Source organism: Cucurbita maxima, unplaced genomic scaffold (genome assembly GCF_002738345.1).
Source record: "Cucurbita maxima cultivar Rimu unplaced genomic scaffold, Cmax_1.0 Cma_Scf00006, whole genome shotgun sequence".
In the NCBI taxonomy this organism is placed as follows: domain Eukaryota; kingdom Viridiplantae; phylum Streptophyta; class Magnoliopsida; order Cucurbitales; family Cucurbitaceae; genus Cucurbita; species Cucurbita maxima.
The window spans coordinates 6232497-6251701 of record NW_019272022.1 but is presented as its reverse complement, the minus strand read 5'-3'; the positions used below and the strand labels follow the sequence as shown (position 1 = coordinate 6251701).

General features: G+C 34.6%; 4 protein-coding genes across 5 annotated transcripts; 2 read left to right on the top strand and 2 right to left on the bottom strand.

Moving 5' to 3' along the window:
- Nucleotides 1-360: 360 nt before the first annotated feature.
- On the top strand, nt 361-4209 carry LOC111480492 (sugar transporter ERD6-like 6). The gene is made up of 18 exons (XM_023125562.1): nt 361-582; nt 689-751; nt 826-915; nt 989-1048; nt 1130-1195; nt 1285-1350; nt 1415-1490; nt 1574-1638; nt 1719-1811; nt 1906-1986; nt 2057-2141; nt 2776-2822; nt 2910-2972; nt 3053-3112; nt 3196-3261; nt 3360-3419; nt 3813-3927; nt 4019-4209. The coding sequence occupies exons 1-18, from the start codon at nt 391-393 to the stop codon at nt 4129-4131; spliced, it is 1461 nt and encodes a 486-aa protein (XP_022981330.1). The 5' UTR covers nt 361-390; the 3' UTR covers nt 4132-4209.
- A 28-nt stretch (nt 4210-4237) lies between these two features.
- On the bottom strand, nt 4238-7770 carry LOC111480493 (maf-like protein DDB_G0281937). The gene is made up of 9 exons (XM_023125563.1): nt 7600-7770; nt 6451-6522; nt 6292-6366; nt 6086-6163; nt 5326-5395; nt 5153-5244; nt 4817-4858; nt 4632-4712; nt 4238-4519 (listed from the first exon to the last, which is right to left on the bottom strand). Exons 1-9 carry the CDS (start codon nt 7624-7626, stop codon nt 4448-4450), a joined length of 609 nt encoding a protein of 202 aa, XP_022981331.1. The 5' UTR covers nt 7627-7770; the 3' UTR covers nt 4238-4447.
- A 2145-nt stretch (nt 7771-9915) lies between these two features.
- LOC111480889 (protein RADIALIS-like 3) lies at nt 9916-10806 on the bottom strand. The gene is made up of 2 exons (XM_023126110.1): nt 10501-10806; nt 9916-10140 (listed from the first exon to the last, which is right to left on the bottom strand). The coding sequence occupies exons 1-2, from the start codon at nt 10758-10760 to the stop codon at nt 10116-10118; spliced, it is 285 nt and encodes a 94-aa protein (XP_022981878.1). The 5' UTR covers nt 10761-10806; the 3' UTR covers nt 9916-10115.
- Nucleotides 10807-14560: 3754 nt separating this feature from the next.
- LOC111480478 (probable LRR receptor-like serine/threonine-protein kinase At2g16250) lies at nt 14561-19172 on the top strand. Of its 2 annotated transcripts, XM_023125540.1 has the most exons (5): nt 14561-14748; nt 15205-17240; nt 17894-18022; nt 18186-18208; nt 18394-19172. In XM_023125540.1, the coding sequence occupies exons 2-5, from the start codon at nt 15325-15327 to the stop codon at nt 18969-18971; spliced, it is 2646 nt and encodes an 881-aa protein (XP_022981308.1). In that variant the 5' UTR covers nt 14561-14748; nt 15205-15324; the 3' UTR covers nt 18972-19172. The 2 variants fall into 2 exon arrangements, with proteins under 2 accessions (XP_022981308.1, XP_022981307.1); XM_023125539.1 differs by having other exon boundaries at nt 14561-17240.
- Nucleotides 19173-19205: the final 33 nt, after the last annotated feature.

Genomic DNA, 19205 nt, shown 5'->3' with positions numbered 1-19205 from the left:
GATCCATGATTATAAGATGGGCCAAGATCCAAGAAGAAGAAAAAGGCTTTGCTTGCATTATTGGGCCCCCACCCGTGTCAATGCAACGCTTGCAGAGAAAACGGTCGGGTCTATCGTGGCACAATCAAAACCCTCCATGGCTGAAATATATAAATTTAGCAGACAACGGCAAGGTGATCTCTCCCGCCCTCTCCCATCTCTATTTCCTGCCATTTTTCCTTTCCTTTTTCCCATTGCAACGAGAAATAACCTTCGTTTCTTTCAAGATTACGTCTGATTCTTTGGCGATCAGGCCAACAGATTGGCATTTGATTACGAAACCTATTTTTCTTCCTTTTGATCGGAAAGTGACGTAATAGATCATCGTCGATTTGAAGCAGAGCAGAAGAGATGAGTTTCAGAGACGAGAATGACGAAGCGAGGGATCTCAGGAAGCCGTTCCTGCACACCGGAAGTTGGTACCGTATGGGATCGAGGCAATCGAGTATGATGGGATCCTCCCAGGCCATTCGTGATAACTCTGTTTCAGTTCTTGCCTGCGTTTTGATCGTCGCGCTCGGTCCAATCCAGTTTGGTTTTACCGTAATCATCGTTTCTGGATCTTCTAATGTGTATTCGTTATTGTACAAGAAAAATCATGAGAGAAATTTGATTGAATTTCAACATAATTTCACATTACTTGGTGCAGTGTGGCTATTCATCTCCCACGCAATCTTCGATAATGAAGGATCTTCAACTCACAGTCTCCGAGGTGTGGATTCATAATGCCTTCCGCTCTTTCCCCCAATATCACAATGATCTTTTGATATCTGATTTTTGGTTCAGTACTCTATATTCGGTTCTTTATCCAATGTGGGCGCCATGTTTGGGGCTATATCAAGTGGTCAGATAGCCGAATACATCGGGCGAAAAGGAGTAAGATCCCTACATGAATCATTTTTCATTTTCCATTTCCATTTAGATTAATTTGACTTGAGATTCATTGCAGTCTCTGATGATTGCTGCAATTCCTAACATTATAGGATGGCTTGCTATATCGTTTGCGAAAGTAAGTTGAATGATTATCCTAATGAATTACTGCAAATACGTTGAAATATAATGGTGTTTTTGTTAATTTAATGCTTTGTAGGATTCTTCTTTCCTTTACATGGGGAGGTTGCTGGAAGGTTTTGGCGTAGGAATAATCTCGTATACGGTTAGACATTGAGCAATCGGTTATGTTAAATAAAAACAAGTTTGCTTCGAACAGAACCTTGAGAATTGAAGGCTTGTTGATGATTGTAGGTTCCTGTTTATATTGCTGAGATAGCTCCCCAGAACTTGAGAGGCGGCCTTGGCTCGGTTAACCAGGTTGGTTTCGCCGTGATTTTATGTTGCTATGCTATTAATAATCTCTGTTCTTGCTGCTTGCTAGCTCTCTATCACCCTTGGAATAATGCTTGCTTATCTGCTTGGTCTTTTTGTACCGTGGCGACTGCTTGCAATTCTGGGTAATTCATTGGATGAATCCTTTTTTCTGTCTAAAATGAAATGGGTTTTGATTGTTGTCATTTCTTTCTTCTTATTTTTACAGGGATTTTGCCTTGTACGATTCTGATTCCTGGATTGTTCTTCATCCCAGAATCTCCTCGGTGGCTGGTGAGTTTCTCTGAGTAGATAACTTCATGATACATTATCATGTTTACGTTCCGTTTGAGTTCTTTTCAAACTAAGTTCAGGCGAAAATGGGAATGACGGACGAGTTTGAAACATCCTTGCAAGTTCTTCGGGGATTTGATGCTGATATCTCGATTGAAGTGAATGAAATCAAGGTACATAGTGACCTAATTCCTCAAGAACTGGTTACAAGACATAAATATGGTCTGGCCAACTTTTTATCTGTCTGATGATGCACATATGATGCAGAGATCTGTAGCAACGACAGGCAAAAGAACAACAATTCGTTTTGCAGAACTTAAGCGGAGAAGATACTGGCTTCCTTTGATGGTATAACTAGCTTTCATTCAAGAACCATATTTGAGAGTTTAATTGATATTTGCCATGATCCAAAATGCAGATTGGTATTGGATTACTAATGTTGCAGCAACTTACTGGAATTAATGCGGTTTTGTTCTATTCAAGTACCATATTTGCAGCTGCTGGTAACGAAAAAATCTGGTTGACAGTTTATTGCAAGTAGCATGGACTAGTTAATTTTTTTTTTTTTTTTTTTTTAGCTAAATTAATAAAAATAATTCTAAACTAATAATACAAAATGCCCTTAAACCTTCCAAAAAAGTTTTTAAAATATCCCAATTCAAAAATATACTCAAAATTTTCATTAAAACTCTTAAAACTTTCTTAAAAACTTTAAAAATACTTTAAATTTTTTTTACAAAGTTCAAAAACTTCAAAAACACCCATAGTATCATAGTATTTCTGTATGAACATAACCCTTCAAAACGTTTTTACAAAATGTTATAGATGTGGATACTAATTTGGTATACTTTTTTAAATTAAAGTATAAGGGTTTTTTTTCAACTTTAAAAAATTTCATTAATATCTTTCTATTTTTTTTAGAAAGTTCAAACAATCTTTTCAAAAGCAAATAATAAAAAATAATAGTATTTTCGATAATTTAAAAATATTATTGAAACTTTTGAAAGTTTATAAATATTTTTTTTTTTAGATAAAATAGAAAGTTGAGCAATTTTTTTTTTTTTTTTTTTCCTTCTATTCTAGTGGCATTAGTTTCTAGTACAGCATTGGTACACTGGTGATCATTGTATGAAACAGGTGTTAAATCAAGTAATGCTGCTACATTTGGGCTGGGTGCAGTCCAGGTTTCAAGAATTGCCTTACACAAACTATTACCTCCATTTCTTCGTGGCTGATAATTTGGTATTGACATGGAATTTCATGACTTTTAGGTTATTGCCACTGCAGTGACCACATGGTTGGTTGACAGAGCAGGCCGTCGAATTCTCCTTATTGTAAGTTTCTTACTTCTTCTCAGTTCTCCACTCATCATTTTTTTGGGGAGTGAAAAAAATTGGAAAATTTTATGTTTCAGGTGTCCACAGCTGGAATGACGTTCAGCCTTTTAATTGTTTCCTCAGTATTCTTTTTGAAGGTAAAAGTTCTCGGGTGGTTGTAATTTATAATTAGAAGGCTGGAAATTTGTTCTCTAACACTGCTTCCCTACATTATAAATAGGGTCATACGCCGGACACTTCCAATTTATTTGGTATTCTGAGTACGTTATCAGTCGTTGGTGTTGTGGTATGTTTAGCTTGAACCAACACTACGCGATAAAACTTTTGAGTTTTAGAAGTGTTCTCCCTGTAGTAATGCTCATATGGCTAATTTCGTTTCTTCAGGCCCTGGTGGTTTTCTTCTCTCTGGGTCTTGGGGCTATTCCATGGATTATAATGTCTGAGGTATCTTCACTCCCCATTCATAGTAATGTAGGCTTACTCAAGTGAAAACAAGATCTTCCCTACTGTGGCTTATATGCTTTTTTTCGATCCTATATGTGAGATCCCACATCGGTTGGGGAGGAGAACGTAACACTATTTATAAGAATGTGGAAACTTCTCCCTAACAAACTGTGTTTTAAAAACCTTGAGGAAAGCCGAAAGGAAAAACCCAATAGGACAATATATGCTACCAGTGGGTTTAGGCCTTTAACTATATGACATTTGATAATTGTAGCGAGAAAGTGCAAATCAAACTGAATAAAAGAATCAACTTTTACCTGTATTTGGTTGTGAAGTGCGTAGTTGGTCGGAGTTGTGTCTTTTGTTGTCTAAGGGGAAAAAATTGTTCCGCAGATTCTTCCCATCAATATTAAGGGTCTCGCAGGAAGCCTGGCAACGTTAGCCAACTGGTTCATTGCTTCGTTAGTCACGATGACTGCAAACTTGCTCTTTGAATGGAGCAATGGAGGTTTGTTCTTTCTCCTTCGCTGTTTCTCACTCAATATTTGAATTGCATTAGCTTCAGTCTCATGCTTTTGCTGCTGCTGTTACTGTTGCAGGAACGTTCGCCATCTACATGTCTGTAAGTGCATTCACAATGGCATTTATTATACTCTGGGTCCCCGAGACGAAAGGAAGAACACTGGAAGAAATTCAGTTCTCCTTCAGATAAGAAGGTTGTTTTTGTTAGTCTCTCTTTGATACCCCGCCTGTTGGAAAGAAACCCATCCTCCTACACTGCACTGCAAAATAGTAAATATGCATATTGTCCCTCAATATATAAAAATACCAGTGTCTTAAAACTCTGAAATCCCCTTGTCTTGTATCATTGTAATACTAGCACAGTTTGTGCAAGTTTCTTGAACTGGTTGCCTAATTATTTGATTGGTTCATCAATTCAGGTGTTTGATCTACGTACGTCAAAACATCATTCGTTCATTGATTAGAAAATAAGATAGAGGTGAAATGTGATTAATTATCCATAGCACCTAAATGGCCTCCTTCAAAAGTTTCTCAGTCAGAGCCTTAGGAAGTCCCATCACACTGTCCGTCGTCCCTACCTGCGGAGACCCAAAATCCGTAATTTATCTCTACTATAAATTGAAACGATGACACATTTGTGATTGTCCCAACCGATTTGAACTTAATAGTATAGAAAGAAGCGAAACTAACCACTTCTTTCACATAGGGTGAAATCAAAGGATTCTCGATTAACAGCCCACCGGCAACATACAGCACATCCCCCTCCTCGATCTGAAATGTATAGGGAAAAAAAAAATCAAGGTGACAAAAGGTACAAAATTTTATCTTCCTAATGAGAACACGACAAACAACCAATTATGAAGTGAAATCTCTACCAGCTTGTCGATGACTTCATCAGGTATTTCATGGAAATAGATCTGCAAGATAAGAGCGCAGGTCAATATCGAATGAAATAAGAAAACAAGAAAACGTGTGATAGAAATCAGAATCTTCTAGGAGCCATCTACAAGTAGCTAGGAACCAGAAAATCCATATTGGATAGAAGCAGAACAGGAAGCTCCTTCCCTCGATTTTAAAATAACAGTATCTAGCTTATATTCTGCTGGTCCCACAACACAGCGCACATACGTGAACTCGTAATTGAGAAATATAAAGATCATCAGAAGAAATACAAATATATATAAAATATATATATATATATATATATATACCTCCACCCGATCCCATTCTCCTTTCCTAAATCCTGTTTTAAGGTTTGTCACAAGTACGGATCCGAGTGTCGCTGCATGCCCTCCTGAATAATCTGCAACGAAAAACATTGCGAACTAAAACATTCCAGAAATAGTAAATAAAATAGAAAAGCATAACTATTATATAAACAAACCTTTCATAAATTGTCGTGCTTCCTCCTTGCTGGCAGGTTTTTCTCTGACGACACCTTCATAGATCACCACCTCCACATTGATTACCAATAAAAGTAAGATAGCGTGTCTAAGAGGAACTTTGCAAAAAGAACAAGAAAATGAGGAATGGTATAGGGTATCAAGAAAAGATCATTTATGTTTTTAGGATGCAATACGCAACGGGGCTAAGAATCAAAATATAAGCAAACCGTTCCATAATATCTATCTCAAAGTAAATGAGTACAACAGGGCATAGCAAGTGGCGGCAGGTCTTTCAAATGGGATTGGTAATATATTTATTCGGTTATTAGCGAAGGGGACAGAAACTGAGGAAAGGCCATTGAGCATCTACTTTCCATTATCGGCTGCTGCATGATTCAAGAAAGTTTCTAGCAAATCACAAAATATTAAGAAAAAGAAAGAAATTGATGTCAGACATGAAAATCATTCTAATTAACTTTCTATAATCCTCTTTCATTTTAGGACAAGAACAGTTTTAGAGATGCAAATAATTAAAAATATTAGAAATGTCTAAGATTCTGATCAGTTTGGAAATGCTAAGAAAATTCAATATGCCAATTTTGAAGGCAACAAATCTCTTACTCTCTTTGCTGAGTAAAGTAGAAAGAGACGTGCAATGAACATTGTACAGTGATTTTTTCCATGCGGTTGAAATCGAAGATTGAGATCACTTAAAACATATAAAACCGGACCGATGTCAAAGGACATGAAATATATTACTTGATCAGAAGTAATCAATAGAGTGGGCTCTGCGTCCTTAAAATCATCGATGGAGAGTCTTCCTAAGATGGCTTCTGCCTGACAATAAATATCCATCAGCTAAGGAATAAAGCCAAAACCACCAACTACCGTACCAAACCCAGTACTGAAGTTGTGAAACACAGAATACGGTGTAGAAACGAATGAACCGCGAGATGATACCTGACCTTTGCTTCTGCAAGAGCCACGACCAATTCTTCCGGCTTTTCTTTGCGAATGGCTTTCTCGTCAATATCTGCAGACTTAATTTTGAGATAGAATAGTTAAACCAATATCTAAGAATGGAAAGTTTTCAGGTCATGTAAGTACATCTACGTAGAAAATACCATAATGGTGAATTCATAGCCCATCTCAGATAATACTTTTCTACGCGCCTCTGAAGATGATCCCAAAATTATCTGCCAAACAACACACGTTTAAACCAAAACATTATTGCCAGTGAGAGATGCCAAGTCACACCACGCCACAATGGACAAGAGCGCTTTTAAACAGAGAAAAATTTAGCAAACCCACGAAATTAAATCGTTGATGATTCTCAAAGTTGTTTAAGAATGTAATGCCCATTGTCAAAGGTTCTATTTAGAATGGAAAATTTCTAATAGTCGTATTGCCATTTTTATAAATCAAAAGGTTAAGCATCGAGAAAATATCTTTCTCTTCTCGCCTAAATCTGACAAATACCTCAATGAAATGTGGTAAAGATCAATAAATATTAGAAATTAACAACAGTAAAATATAAATACAATCAACGATGAAGTGATAGATGATTATTTATTAATACGAATAGTTTAAAACTCTTATGAATGTGATATTCTTAAAAATATCCGCAACATTTCCATATTGATGAACCGACATGGACATTTGACATTCACAATACCGCAAATAGAAACGTCCTTAAGTCTGGATTATGCAATTGCCCAATATTTTGTCTACAACTATTGGAATCAGTACTTAGATAGATACTAAACAAACGAATTTCTGCATATTGTACTGATGATCGGATCAGAGATCTGAATGAGGTAGACGAATTTAAACATATAGGCAGTGACAACTCGAAGTTAAAGTGCACTTGACGATCACTGCTTGCTTTAGTAGTGTCCAGTCTTTCACAGTGAAAGTCATTGCAAATTTACAAAACAAAACCAAAAGACTCAGCTCAACGTGGAGCATTATAAAACAGTCAATACCAACTGCAAACAAACACCATTTCTTCTGAAAGGTAAGTAAATATCAGCTATATATTGGTAGTTGCAGTCGACATGCCGATTGCTAGAAAGCAGACTCGAAGAACCTTGTCATATACACAGCCAAGAAACGAACAAATCGTTTGAAAAAGAGTTCCTGGATCTTAACGCCTCATGAAGAAGATAGAAAAATGAAGAAAATAGATTCATCCTTGATAGAGTATGCGCGTCCAGAGATTTCGGTTTCATACAAGCCATAAAAAGGCAGGAAAGAGTGGAAACAAGCCGTACCTTAAACGAAGACAAATTAGCTTCCATAACTCCCTGCGTCGCCGATCAGTTGAAAGTTGAAGCTCGTAACTGATTACTGATGAATGGCGCGTTAACTCGAATCGATGTTCCAGCGTCTCTAGCAGATAGCTATACTATCTTCTCTCGGCGGGACGAAAATTGTCTGCGCCTCTTTTCGGGTCTCTGGACTTGATCTAGTTTGTGACTTTGTATGGGCTTCTCTCAAACGGGCTTCAGAGCAAAATGGGCCCGAAACATATTGGAGAAGGACCCCTTTATTTTCTCTATATTTACTATTAATTTGACTGCTTTTATAATTAATAGTTGACTGGCCCACTTTCCATTTCGTGTGTCCACACTGGACATCATAATCCACCCCCTTCAAGACCCAGCGTCTTTACTAGCACACTGCCTCGTGAAGGTTTCCACACCCGGGACATCACAATCCACCCTCCTTCGGGTCTAGCATCTTTACTGGCACACCGCCTCATGTCTACCCCGTTCGGAGAATAGCCTCCTCGTTAGCACATAGTTTCACTATCAAATGACTCTTTGAACTTTCCACTTCTGCTCAAGGCTTTAAAAAGCGTCTGTTAAGGGAAGGTTTCCACACCTTATAAATAATGTTTTGTTCTCCTCCCCACATCACATTCAGAAATCATCTCCCTTTTAAATGTTAACCAATTTACTCTTCCCATTTGTAAAATGACAAAAAGTTAACTTTTTGCTAAACATGTTGATAGGACAAGGTTGGGTTTGGATTTAGTTTATGAATTTTTTTAAAATTAAAATTTTTGGTCAATTTGTGAGTTAATATTTTTTTTTTTACTGAAAAACATAGTTGCAATTCAGCTATACCGTGCTCTTAAGATTAGTATAAAAATTAAGAATATTTGACATTATTATAATAATGTATTGTGATTTATAAATATTTAATATTTAAATTTTATAATATTTTAATTATTAACATATCATATAATATAGATAAATATGATTATTTTAAATAATTCTAAAAAATAACTTCACAATTCAATCCAAAAACAAACCGTTTGAGTTAAATTATAAATTATATCAAAATTCTTTGGATCACCCACCAAGAAATTAAAATTTGATATAGTTCAAAATATTTTTTTTTTAACTTAAAAATAAGTTTTGTATAAGAATAATAAAAAGTCAAACAGTTGCCTAAATAAAACAAAGCAAATTGCTCACGAAAATAAAAGTAGTCATTTCATGAATTTTAAAATCAGTTGAAAAAATAATTTGATATTTTAAAAATTCTGAATAATAAATAATTCAAACCTATAAGTTACTAAATAAATTATAATTTATGTCCAAATCTCATAAAACATTTAATTAAAAGGCCATTTAAATTAGTTTAATAATAATTGTACATTCTGTTCAAATCATTTAAAAGTTAAAGCTAATTTTAAATTAAAAAACACGTATATCTGCACGTAGTAATACATTTTTTATTTTAAAAAGTTAAATATTCGAAGTTTTACTGTCACATATTTGAAATAAGAAAAAAAAACGTAATTAAACAAATAAACTTAATTTTAATTCCACATGCTTCAGTTACCTTCCATTTGTAGTCATGCAGGACTCTTTGTTTGAGATGTGCAAACATGTTTAATTAAATTAACTTTTTTAAACTAATAATTATAAAATATTTGTAAGTAATTAAATTTATATTTAAAAAACCATTTAAAATATTCAAAAGAAAATAAATATTTAAAAAGTTCGTCCACTAATCATAATTTAGAAAATAAAAATATCCATACTCGTAATTTAACCCTCCGAACTATACCATTTAAACTTTAAAAAATAATGTCACGAATATCCCAACAAAAAAAAAATTAAAAAAATTGAAGTGTGTTTAGAAAAGTTTTCAATGGATAACTTTAAATTAAAAATACTTTTTTAAAAGTTAAAAAATACTAATAATTAATAATTTAAAAATATTTTTTTATTTGGAAATAATTTATTATACTATTTTTGTCTATATTTTGATTAATAATAATTTTTAAAATTTTATTTTAAAAATTAAAGGGGTTAATACTAATTTTAAAAGTGGGTAGTTTTAAAAGACGTCAAGAAATTGAAATATATTTTCTAAATAAAGCATGGACGATTTCCATCCATCCAAGAGTAACGTGTCTTTTTTAGATTTTTTTATTTATTTAATATTATTATTGAAAATTTAAAAAATGTATGAATATGTGTGAAGTTACGAAGTTGAAAATATAATTGTTTTTATTAATTTAACCTCAAAATATTAAAATAATTAATTATGTGAGTAATAAATTATGGAAGTACACTAATAACTCATACCAGTAATGTATTCATTAAATATAGAACAATTTGGGATGACAGCTCATGAGAAAGGGACAAAGACTAGAAAATACAGTAAATACGGCTGAAGAAAAGTAGCTACATTTGGCCTTCACAGTAACTAAAGCCTGCCTGTGTTGAACGTTGCAAGTTTAAATTGAAAATTCATCCCAAATTCATACTTAATGCAACTGTAGACTCCTCATCCTGCATTAATCCCAAACAAATCCTTTTTTAAAATTTATAAAAGTTAAATTATATTCTTAAAATATATATTACAAAAAATACCAAAAAAAAAAAAGGGTACATTAATTTTAAATTATTGTATTTTGAATTAAAAAATATTTTCAATAAAAATTTAAAATTAGTTTTTAATTGTATAAAATTTGAAAATGTGGTAGCAAAACCATTATTATTATTGATAAATAAATTTGAATTAAAGATTCAGTTCATTATAATTTAACCCAAATGTAATTACATAGTAATGATTTTATTTGAGTTTTAAAATACATTGCCAAAAAAAGAAAATAATAATAAAGGAAAAAGAAGAAAAGGGTTTTTTGTTACCGCTGTTCTTCGTCAACAAAGCGAAATCCTCCGCCGGCGGGTTCGGATTTTGTGTAGGCGGGGAAAGGAACTTGGCCACTTTCGATCTTGTTGACGTCTTCAACGAGATTCTCGTAGTGCCGTTTCACTTCCTCCGCCGTCTTTCCGCCGACGGCTCTGGCGAGGTTGTTCCACCGCTCCGGCGTATCTCTGTCGTAGATCGCTAAAGCATTTTCGAACATTTTGTTCTGTTTCGCCGTCCATTTCGATCCAGAGGCCATCGTATCGCAGTGGTTGAAATTTTATGAGAGAACTGGCTGCCATTTCGGATGCTTAAATACTTGAGAAACAGAGACGGAATATGGCGCAAGTGGGTTCAACGTTATTTGCCTTTTACCTGTTGCTTTCCACGGAAAACACGGTTAGAATTTTAAAAATAAAATAATAAAATACTAAATGACCATTTAATTTAATCATTTTTTGTATTTTTAATAAAATTTTAAAATAATGCATTTAAATGGTAAATCAAATTTTAAAAACAAGATAATTATTAAATCTCTAAAATGTATATAAGTTAATTAATTTTAATTTTAATTTTAATTTCGCATCTTATAAATTTTAAAAATGTTGAATTAAAAAAAAAAAAAATCTAAATATCTCTGATTTTAGAGATCGTAAACCTGAAGGGAAGAAAAGGCACCAACTCCACGCGTGTAAACTTTTAACGGAGAAAGTTTGTTCAAAATCCCATTTTGAACAGCTTTTTGCCCACTCACGTTTCCCGTAATTGCAGACAAAAAAATAAAAATAAACAAATAAATAAATAAAAATCAACTACCCATTCCAATTACTTGATATGCTGCTGGCACGTGCGAGATATTAATTGTTAAAATAATTCGAGCTCGCAGCAAGCAATATGATTATTTTAACAAATTTCCCAATTTTATTTAACATTTTTTTTTTATCCAACTATAATTATAACATTTTTCTTGGACTAAAATTCAAGAAAATTTTAAAATTTTTATTTTTAACATTTTTAAAATTACTTTTTATTTTATATTTATGAAACAAAAAAATATTAAAGTGCTGGTGTAATTAAATTTAATATAACCTATTAACTTAAATTTTTGGTTCTAATAATGATTTAACATAATTAACACAATTTAGCCGTAGATTTAATCAATTTCGTGTAATGTTGGTACAATTCATACTTCACTCATAACCGTCTCTTTCCATACTTCACTCGTAACCATCTCTTTTCACGTTTTTCCATATTAGCCTTAATTTTTTCCGTGACATTTCGTCCAACACAAGTTATAATTTTGATTAAATTATAAAATATTTTGTGTTAAAACAAAATTCTTTCCGTACTTCACTTGTGACCGACTCTTTTCACGTTTTTCCATATTGGTCTTAGTTTTTTTCGTGACATTTCGTCCCACACACATTGTAATTTTGATTAAATTATATATATATATTTTTTTTATGTGTGCAATAAAAGAGTGATTTTTAGTTTTTCATCTATTCCTTGTAAAATTAATTAGGTTATAATTTTTAATTTCGTATTTTATAGATTTTAGTTGGCTAATTTAACACTTATGTTATTAACGGCTAATTTTAAACGGACTAAAGACATAAGGAACATATGCCATTAATTAGGAAGATAATGTTACCCCAATCTTTCACTGTCTCGTGCAATTTGCTATTCTTTTTATTTTTATTTATTTATTTTATTTTTAAAGTAGGTATATATATGTGAATTCACGGGTATTTTTTTGGTCTCCTCTACCGAAAAAAAATTAAAATCTCATTTCATTTATTGAACAACCCTAAAGTTTTAGTTTCGAACATAGGAATAAAAATATCTGTTCATTGCTTTTTTCCCGTCATTTTCAAAGTCGGCCTCACACTCTATTTCTAATTCTTTCTCTATGGTGGGGGCCGCTCATTTGTACCTGATTTCGAGGCTAAATAATCACCGACTTTTACGCCATTAAATTCAATTTTTTGGTGCTTCGACGTGAATCGCTTTCTCCATAAACAAAAGCAAAATTCAAATTATTTTCATTTTAGGTTTGTTTTAACGCCGTTAATTAGTGATATGATCTCCTTCTTTCGTTGTCGGGTTTAATGACAGTGATTTTAATCGTGTTCGGGTGTCAGCGATAAAAAGCCATCATTTTAGAAAAAGGTGATTTACGCAAGTATGAAATTAGAATTCTTATAATTTATCGCAAATGAAACGTAATTTTCACTAAAGTTTTCTAACTTTTACGAATTTAATTCTACTTTTAATTTTTAAATTCATATTTATTTGTTACCATTTTTCTCTATTTTATTTTATTACATACAATTGGACGTTCGAATGAATCTCATAACCTTTTCCCGTAGGAATTGATTCTATGCCCATACATCATCGGCGAGTATGAATCCTCGTGAAGATTAATTGGGCTGGGCCTCAATTTACATTAAGGCCCAATAGCTGTGATAAAGACAGAGCCCAACTATTACATACACTCGAGTTTTAAAGTGCTTGGAATTAATTTATAAATAAAAATGTGAAAATTAAATAAAAAATTTCTCGTGATTAAGACACACATATATTTTAAATGATTGTAGTTTCCTTATTATTATTGAATATTATTCATAAATTTGGCAATGGCTTTCATATCAAACAAAGACATAATTATTGCCCACCCTTAGACACGGCCAAGCGATGGAGTTTCTTTGCACCTACCCGTCGAGGACAAAAATGTAAATTAAGGTACGTTTGAATGCAACAATTTGAAATTAGGGATTGCCCACATGTTGTTTCGACTATGCACAGTAAGACCAAGTCAATTGTGTGTCTTTTTTTATTGGTTCCGACAGCCGTGGACCACATAAAGACTTGCACACGTAAGGTTAGTAAATTAAGAAGGGATAAATGAAGAAGTAATAAACAATTAAGAATTTTTTTAGTTATTTTAAAATAGTTAAAATTAGTATTATTTATTAAAAAACTACTTTATACATTCGTCTCATTATTCAAAAATAAATTTTATAAAAATGAATATAAAATTAAATATTAAAATGATTTTGATTATTAGGAAACAAATTTACAATTTTTGTTTTAACCCATGAAAACATAGTTGTCAAGTAGGACAACTGGAAGGGAATGCGTTACACGTTGGATGGTCCACTCATCTGACTTTATGTTGTGGTTGGGTAATTGACCGTACGCAATACATTCAAATCATTTCACTTTTCGCAGCCCCCAACTAAAAATTATTATTATTATTATTATTATTGTTTTTAATATAAAGTATATTAATACGAATGCACCAACATTTCAATTGAATTTCGTGTACTATGAATATTTACTGCAAATGTCCTTTTTCTTTTTCAAGCTAATAATTTTATGTCTCATATGTTTATTTATTACGTGTTTTATTTTATAACTGGATGCAATAATATTTTAAATAATCGTAACAATTATTAAAGGCTGGGTTGAAATTTGGATGTTGGGTAATTGGTGGTACGGTCATATTTGTCGGATGTTCCAATCGTGCTTGTCTAAGATAGGTTGTGTATGACCATATGCCGGTTCCAAATCTGTTGGATGTTTTATTGTCAAGACCGAAATATATGAATTTATAATAAAAATCCGAGTTATACGCGGTCAAAACTATATAAATTATGCTTAATCATGTAGTTTTTATAATTGAGCTACCGAAAATGAATGTACATATTTGTTAGTAAAGGTAATAATATCAATTTCCTTTAAGTTTTCTTAGTCATCCTTCTCGTTTGAATGTGCTCTCCATTCTTTTATCTCACTAAATGATAACAATAAATTAAAATACTAATGAAGATAAAATTGTTGGATTATAAACTCATGATCATTCCTTAAATTAGTGTCTTTTCACGTCATCCCCGGTATAATATTAAAAAAAAAAAATACAATATACAATTCTTTTTCCATACAAACGAGTGATTGAGCCATAGTATATCTATAACAGATTATGTTCATATAAAATTAAAATAAGAGCCGTTTTCTATCAGGTATAAGAGATCAATCAAGAATTCTCAGTTTCTCAGGTAGATTGCGTATTAATATGGTATTTCTATGTATAATTTCCGATGCGACAAAAGTAAATTATAGAGAGTATTGTTACAGGCAACGATGATGATGATAAAATGGAATCCAAAGTCTGTTTGGATTCTTCTTTCGTGGAGTTTCTTTCAGTCGTCCACTTCTGGAAAAGGAAAAATCAAACGAAGTTAAAGGTAAGGTATGAATTGGATGAGCAGCTTGAATTGTTTAACAATGGCGTTCTGTCTCTCTTTATTGCGGTTAATGTGCGCTCAGTTGCTATGAATGAGATAATCAGTCATTTATTGAGTCTCTGAAAAAACTCCACCAGAAAGTTTTTGGGGGCAAGGATCTCAAATTCTGCTGAAACCAGCTACCTGTTCTTTAATCGATGCAATTATTGACATTCGGCGTCTTTCACTTTCTCGATCATTTAGTTTCCTCTCTCTCTGTCTGATTGACGAGTAGAACTGTGAATTGAAACAAAGAACACCTAGCGGAAAGTGAAGTAAATAATTGTTTCATTATTTTTCTGTTGGTGACTTTGTGTTGGAATTTATGGCGGTTCACAATAGAACGTAGAATCATCGCTTGTGATTGGAGGTGATATTTAATAAGAGCGTTAAATTGGCGGACTCTATTGATTTCAGATTTGACTGGAAGTTGCTCAACTTAGAGGAGGTCGTGGACCGTCGGAGGCGATGGAGTTTTGAATGAAACTTCAAAATCCACTGTGAGTTTCCTGTTTCCTTCCACATCACCAGACGGCGATGGAATTTCAAGCTCACCGGCGGTATCTGCTAGATGTAGTTTTATTATTGTTATTAATTCAGTGTGGTTTAGGTCAGACGGATTCGTTGAACTCCAGTGCGGACTGGACGGCGTTATTTGGTCTCCGATCATCGTTAGGGTTAAGAGGCAAAGATTGGCCTATAAAAGCCGAACCCTGTTCCTCTTGGACCGGAGTTCAGTGCAAAGCCGGTCGAGTTGTTGGGATCACCGTATCAGGACTGAAGCGAACTCGTAGTAGGCTGATCAGCCCTCGTTTCGCCGTCGATGCGCTTGCGAATTTTACCGCCTTGGTCTCATTCAACGCCTCTGGTTTCCTACTTCCTGGCTCCATTCCGGACTGGTTCGGTCAGTCTCTTGTTACGCTTCAAGTGCTTGATCTAAGCTCTTCTTCGATTGCTGGCCCAATACCCTCCTCCATTGGCAATTTAAGTAAACTCACTGTTCTTCGTTTATCTGGTAATAGTCTTACTGGTAGTATGCCTTCTGCAATCGGACAGTTATCTCAGTTATCTGTTCTTGATCTCTCGAGAAATCTGCTTACTGGGTCAATACCTCCCATTTTCTCATCTCTTAACAATCTTACACGGCTTGAACTTGCCTCGAATTTTTTATCTGGACCGATCCCACCCAGTTTAGGCACTCTTAGTAAACTACAGGTGTTGAATCTTTCGGACAATAGTTTAACAGCATCCATACCAAGTGAACTGGGTAATCTATCAGCACTACTGGTGTTTGATCTTAGCATGAATTCGCTGACGGGTGTGCTACCTGTGAATTTGAAGGGGTTAAGGAATTTGGAAAAGATGTATATTGGAGATAACGGCTTAGAGGGCCATTTGCCAGATGATTTGTTTCGAAGTCTTTCTCAGTTACAAGTATTGGCTTTGAGAGGAAATAAACTTGATGGCGGTCTAAATCGTGACTTGCTAGCACACCCCAAATTGAAGTTTCTGGATGTATCTAACAACATCCTGACGGGTAGCTCGCCAAGTTTTGTTCCAAACAGTGTTGCTGTATTCAATTTCTCAAACAATTTTCTGTATGGTCATCTAAATCTACCCCTCGAATTCCATGGGTCAATCGATTTATCAGGAAACTATTTCCAGGGTGTTGTACAGAACAAGAGTCATAATGTTAGCCTCCGAGGAAACTGCCTGAAAATGGTGCCAAATCAAAGAAATTTTGAGGATTGTAGACTCTTCTACTCTGGGAAAACCTTAACTTTTGAAGGGTTTGGAGAAGGAAATCCGGACGAACTAGTGCATCGTTATGTTAAAAACAATCGCTTGAAGTTCATAATGGTGGGACTATTTGGTGGATTGGGCCTCGTTGTTATTTTTGTGGTTATCCTCGTATTGTTCTTGAAAATATGTGGCAAAGGTAAAGCAAATAAGAGAGAAAAATCTAATGATGAAGCCAGTCCTTCACTTCCAAAGGAACCACTCTACTTCGCTGGTCTGGGAGATTCATTTACTTATGAGCAGATGCTACAAAGTACTGGGAATTTCAGCGAAGACAATCTCTTAAAACATGGTCACTCTGGAGATCTCTACAAGGGGTTCCTGGAGAGTGGCCTTCCTGTAGTGATTAAAAAGGTAAATATGCAGTATTTGAAGAATGAAAGGTACTCTCTAGAACTAGATTTCTTCAGCAAAGTATCGCATATGAGATTTGTTCCAATCTTGGGGCACTGCTTTGAGCGCGAGGATGAAAAGCTCTTGGTGTACAAATGTATGCCAAATGGGGACTTGGCTAATTGCTTGCAGAAGGTTTCCAGTTCAGAAGATGACACCGTGCAGTCCCTGGATTGGATTATCAGACTGAAAATAGCAATAGGAGCGGCTGAGGCCCTATCTTACCTGCATCATGAATGTAACCCTCCTCTCGTCCATAGGTATCTATCAACAAGCTTTCCTTACGGTATTATAAACTGTGTATGTGTGAGATCCACATTGGTTGGAGAGGAGAACGAAACATTGCTTTTAAGGGCATGGAAACCTCTCGTCCACAAGTATCAATCAAAGACGTGTTTTAAAACCGTGAGGCTGATGGCGATATGTAACGGGCCAAAGTGGACAATATCTGTTAGCGGTGGGTTCCAAACACTGAGCGGTGTGCCAGCGAGGACGCTGGGCCCCCAAGAGGGGTGGATTGTGAGATCCCACATCGGTTGGAGAGGAGAACAAAACATTTCTTATAAGAGTGTGAAAACCTCTCCCTAACAGACGCGTTTTAAAACCGTGAGATTGATGGCGATACGTAACGAGCCAAAGTAGAAAATATTTGTTAGCGGTGATTTTGGCTGTTATAGTATGCTAAGTGGAGGCATCTACTTATAGCACAGCTTCTTATTTAATGAAATTAATCGAACATGTACTAGTATTATACATTTTGCCAATGATTTCAAGAACCGTTACCTTTAATAATAGTACAGTAGATTCACTCTATGTTCTGCTTTTCAATTGACATGGCAGAAGTTCCATGTGACCTTTAGTATATACTGTATACAAACAATACATTAACTTTTCTTTTCTTGAATGGGTGAAGAGATATTCAAGCAAGCAGTATCCTCCTCGATGACAAATTCGAAGTGCGTCTTGGAAGCTTGAGTGAGGCCTGTGTTCTAGGAGGGGATCAGCACCATAATGTCTTCTCGAGATTAAGGAGAACACAACAGTATGTATCTCAAGTAGAATTATGAACAAGCTTCTGTTTTTTGGCTCAAAAAAGTCGATTTAATTGAAAAAACAAATAGAATCCCTAAATTGTGCTACTCTGTCAATCATTTTTCTTATACTAGCATAAATTCTAATGGCATCTTCTTTATTCTCCTGTGCAGAAGCTCCGAACAAAGCTCTTCTGGTGCGTATTCCTTCTGAGATTTCTCTTTTTAAGTATACGTTCATAGCTTGAAGACTTAGAGTTAGAACAGTAGAGAAAATGAACTATTCGTTAGTCAATGTTCATGTTTCTTTCAACTTAATGATTTTCCATTCCTGTAATTGAGCTCTGGAAGTGTGACATTATTACCAATTTGTTGTATACAGGGCCCTCACAAGCATCCTGTTCGCTAGACATTTACTGTTTTGGTAAAGTGTTATTAGAACTTGTAACGGGAAAGGTTGGTATCAGCAAAGCAGAAGATTCTACCACAAAGGAGTGGCTGGAATACACCTTATCTAACATAAGTTTCCATGATAAGGAACTCATAACAAAGATAGTCGATCCGTCGTTGATGATCGACGACGATCTTCTGGAAGAGGTATGGGCAATGACGATCATCGCCAAGTTATGTCTGAATCCGAAACCATCAAGACGACCCCTGATGAGATACGTCCTTAAAGCATTGGAAAATCCTTTGAGAGTAATCAGGGAAGAAAGCTCTAGCTCAGGCAGGCTGCGCACAACTTCATCAAGAACATCTTGGAGTGCTGCTTTTCATGGTAGCTGGAGACACAGCTCATCAGATGTACATAGAGAATGTGGCAGTGGTGGCTCAAAACAACCCGGAAGAATAAGCTCATATGGCAGCTGTGGATATGATTTCTTGTCTTCAAATAAAAGGCTATCCAGCGAAATCGTCCCCGAACCAGAAGAATTTCGAGACGTCGAGAGGCAAGACTAGTTCGAACAACCTTAATATGGTAATCATTCCTTTGAGAGAATTTAAATGGCGGGAAATTGGTGGGGAAGCTATTGCTTCATCCACGCTGCCGTTTAGTTTGTTGGACAGAACAGTAATCAATGGAAATCTAAATAAACACTACTGTTTATTATATCTACAGATTACTCTTATTATTAAAGGCAAGACATTACTGTTTATTCATGAAATTTATGTCGTTATATTGTTCGAAATAGT

Excerpts from the sequence above, each read along its gene's own strand:
- LOC111480493 (XM_023125563.1), bottom strand. The coding sequence starts at position 7,626 with ATGGAAGCTAATTTGTCTTCGTTTAAG. Across the intron at positions 6,523-7,599 it reads CTAATTTGTCTTCGTTTAAG|ATAATTTTGGGATCATCTTC; the intron begins GTACGGCTTGTT and ends GTTGTTTGGCAG. Across the intron at positions 6,164-6,291 it reads TGGCTCTTGCAGAAGCAAAG|GCAGAAGCCATCTTAGGAAG; the intron begins GTCAGGTATCAT and ends ATTTATTGTCAG.
- LOC111480478 (XM_023125540.1), top strand. The coding sequence starts at position 15,325 with ATGGAATTTCAAGCTCACCGGCGGTATCTGCTAGATGTAGTTTTATTA. Across the intron at positions 18,023-18,185 it reads AGATTAAGGAGAACACAACA|AAGCTCCGAACAAAGCTCTT; the intron begins GTATGTATCTCA and ends TCTCCTGTGCAG. Across the intron at positions 18,209-18,393 it reads CTCCGAACAAAGCTCTTCTG|GGCCCTCACAAGCATCCTGT; the intron begins GTGCGTATTCCT and ends TGTTGTATACAG.
- LOC111480889 (XM_023126110.1), bottom strand. The coding sequence starts at position 10,760 with ATGGCCTCTGGATCGAAATGGACGGCGAAACAGAACAAAATGTTCGAA. Across the intron at positions 10,141-10,500 it reads TTTGTTGACGAAGAACAGCG|GATGAGGAGTCTACAGTTGC; the intron begins GTAACAAAAAAC and ends GGATTAATGCAG.
- LOC111480492 (XM_023125562.1), top strand. The coding sequence starts at position 391 with ATGAGTTTCAGAGACGAGAATGACGAAGCGAGGGATCTCAGGAAGCCG. Across the intron at positions 583-688 it reads CAATCCAGTTTGGTTTTACC|TGTGGCTATTCATCTCCCAC; the intron begins GTAATCATCGTT and ends TACTTGGTGCAG. Across the intron at positions 2,973-3,052 it reads GCCGTCGAATTCTCCTTATT|GTGTCCACAGCTGGAATGAC; the intron begins GTAAGTTTCTTA and ends TTTATGTTTCAG.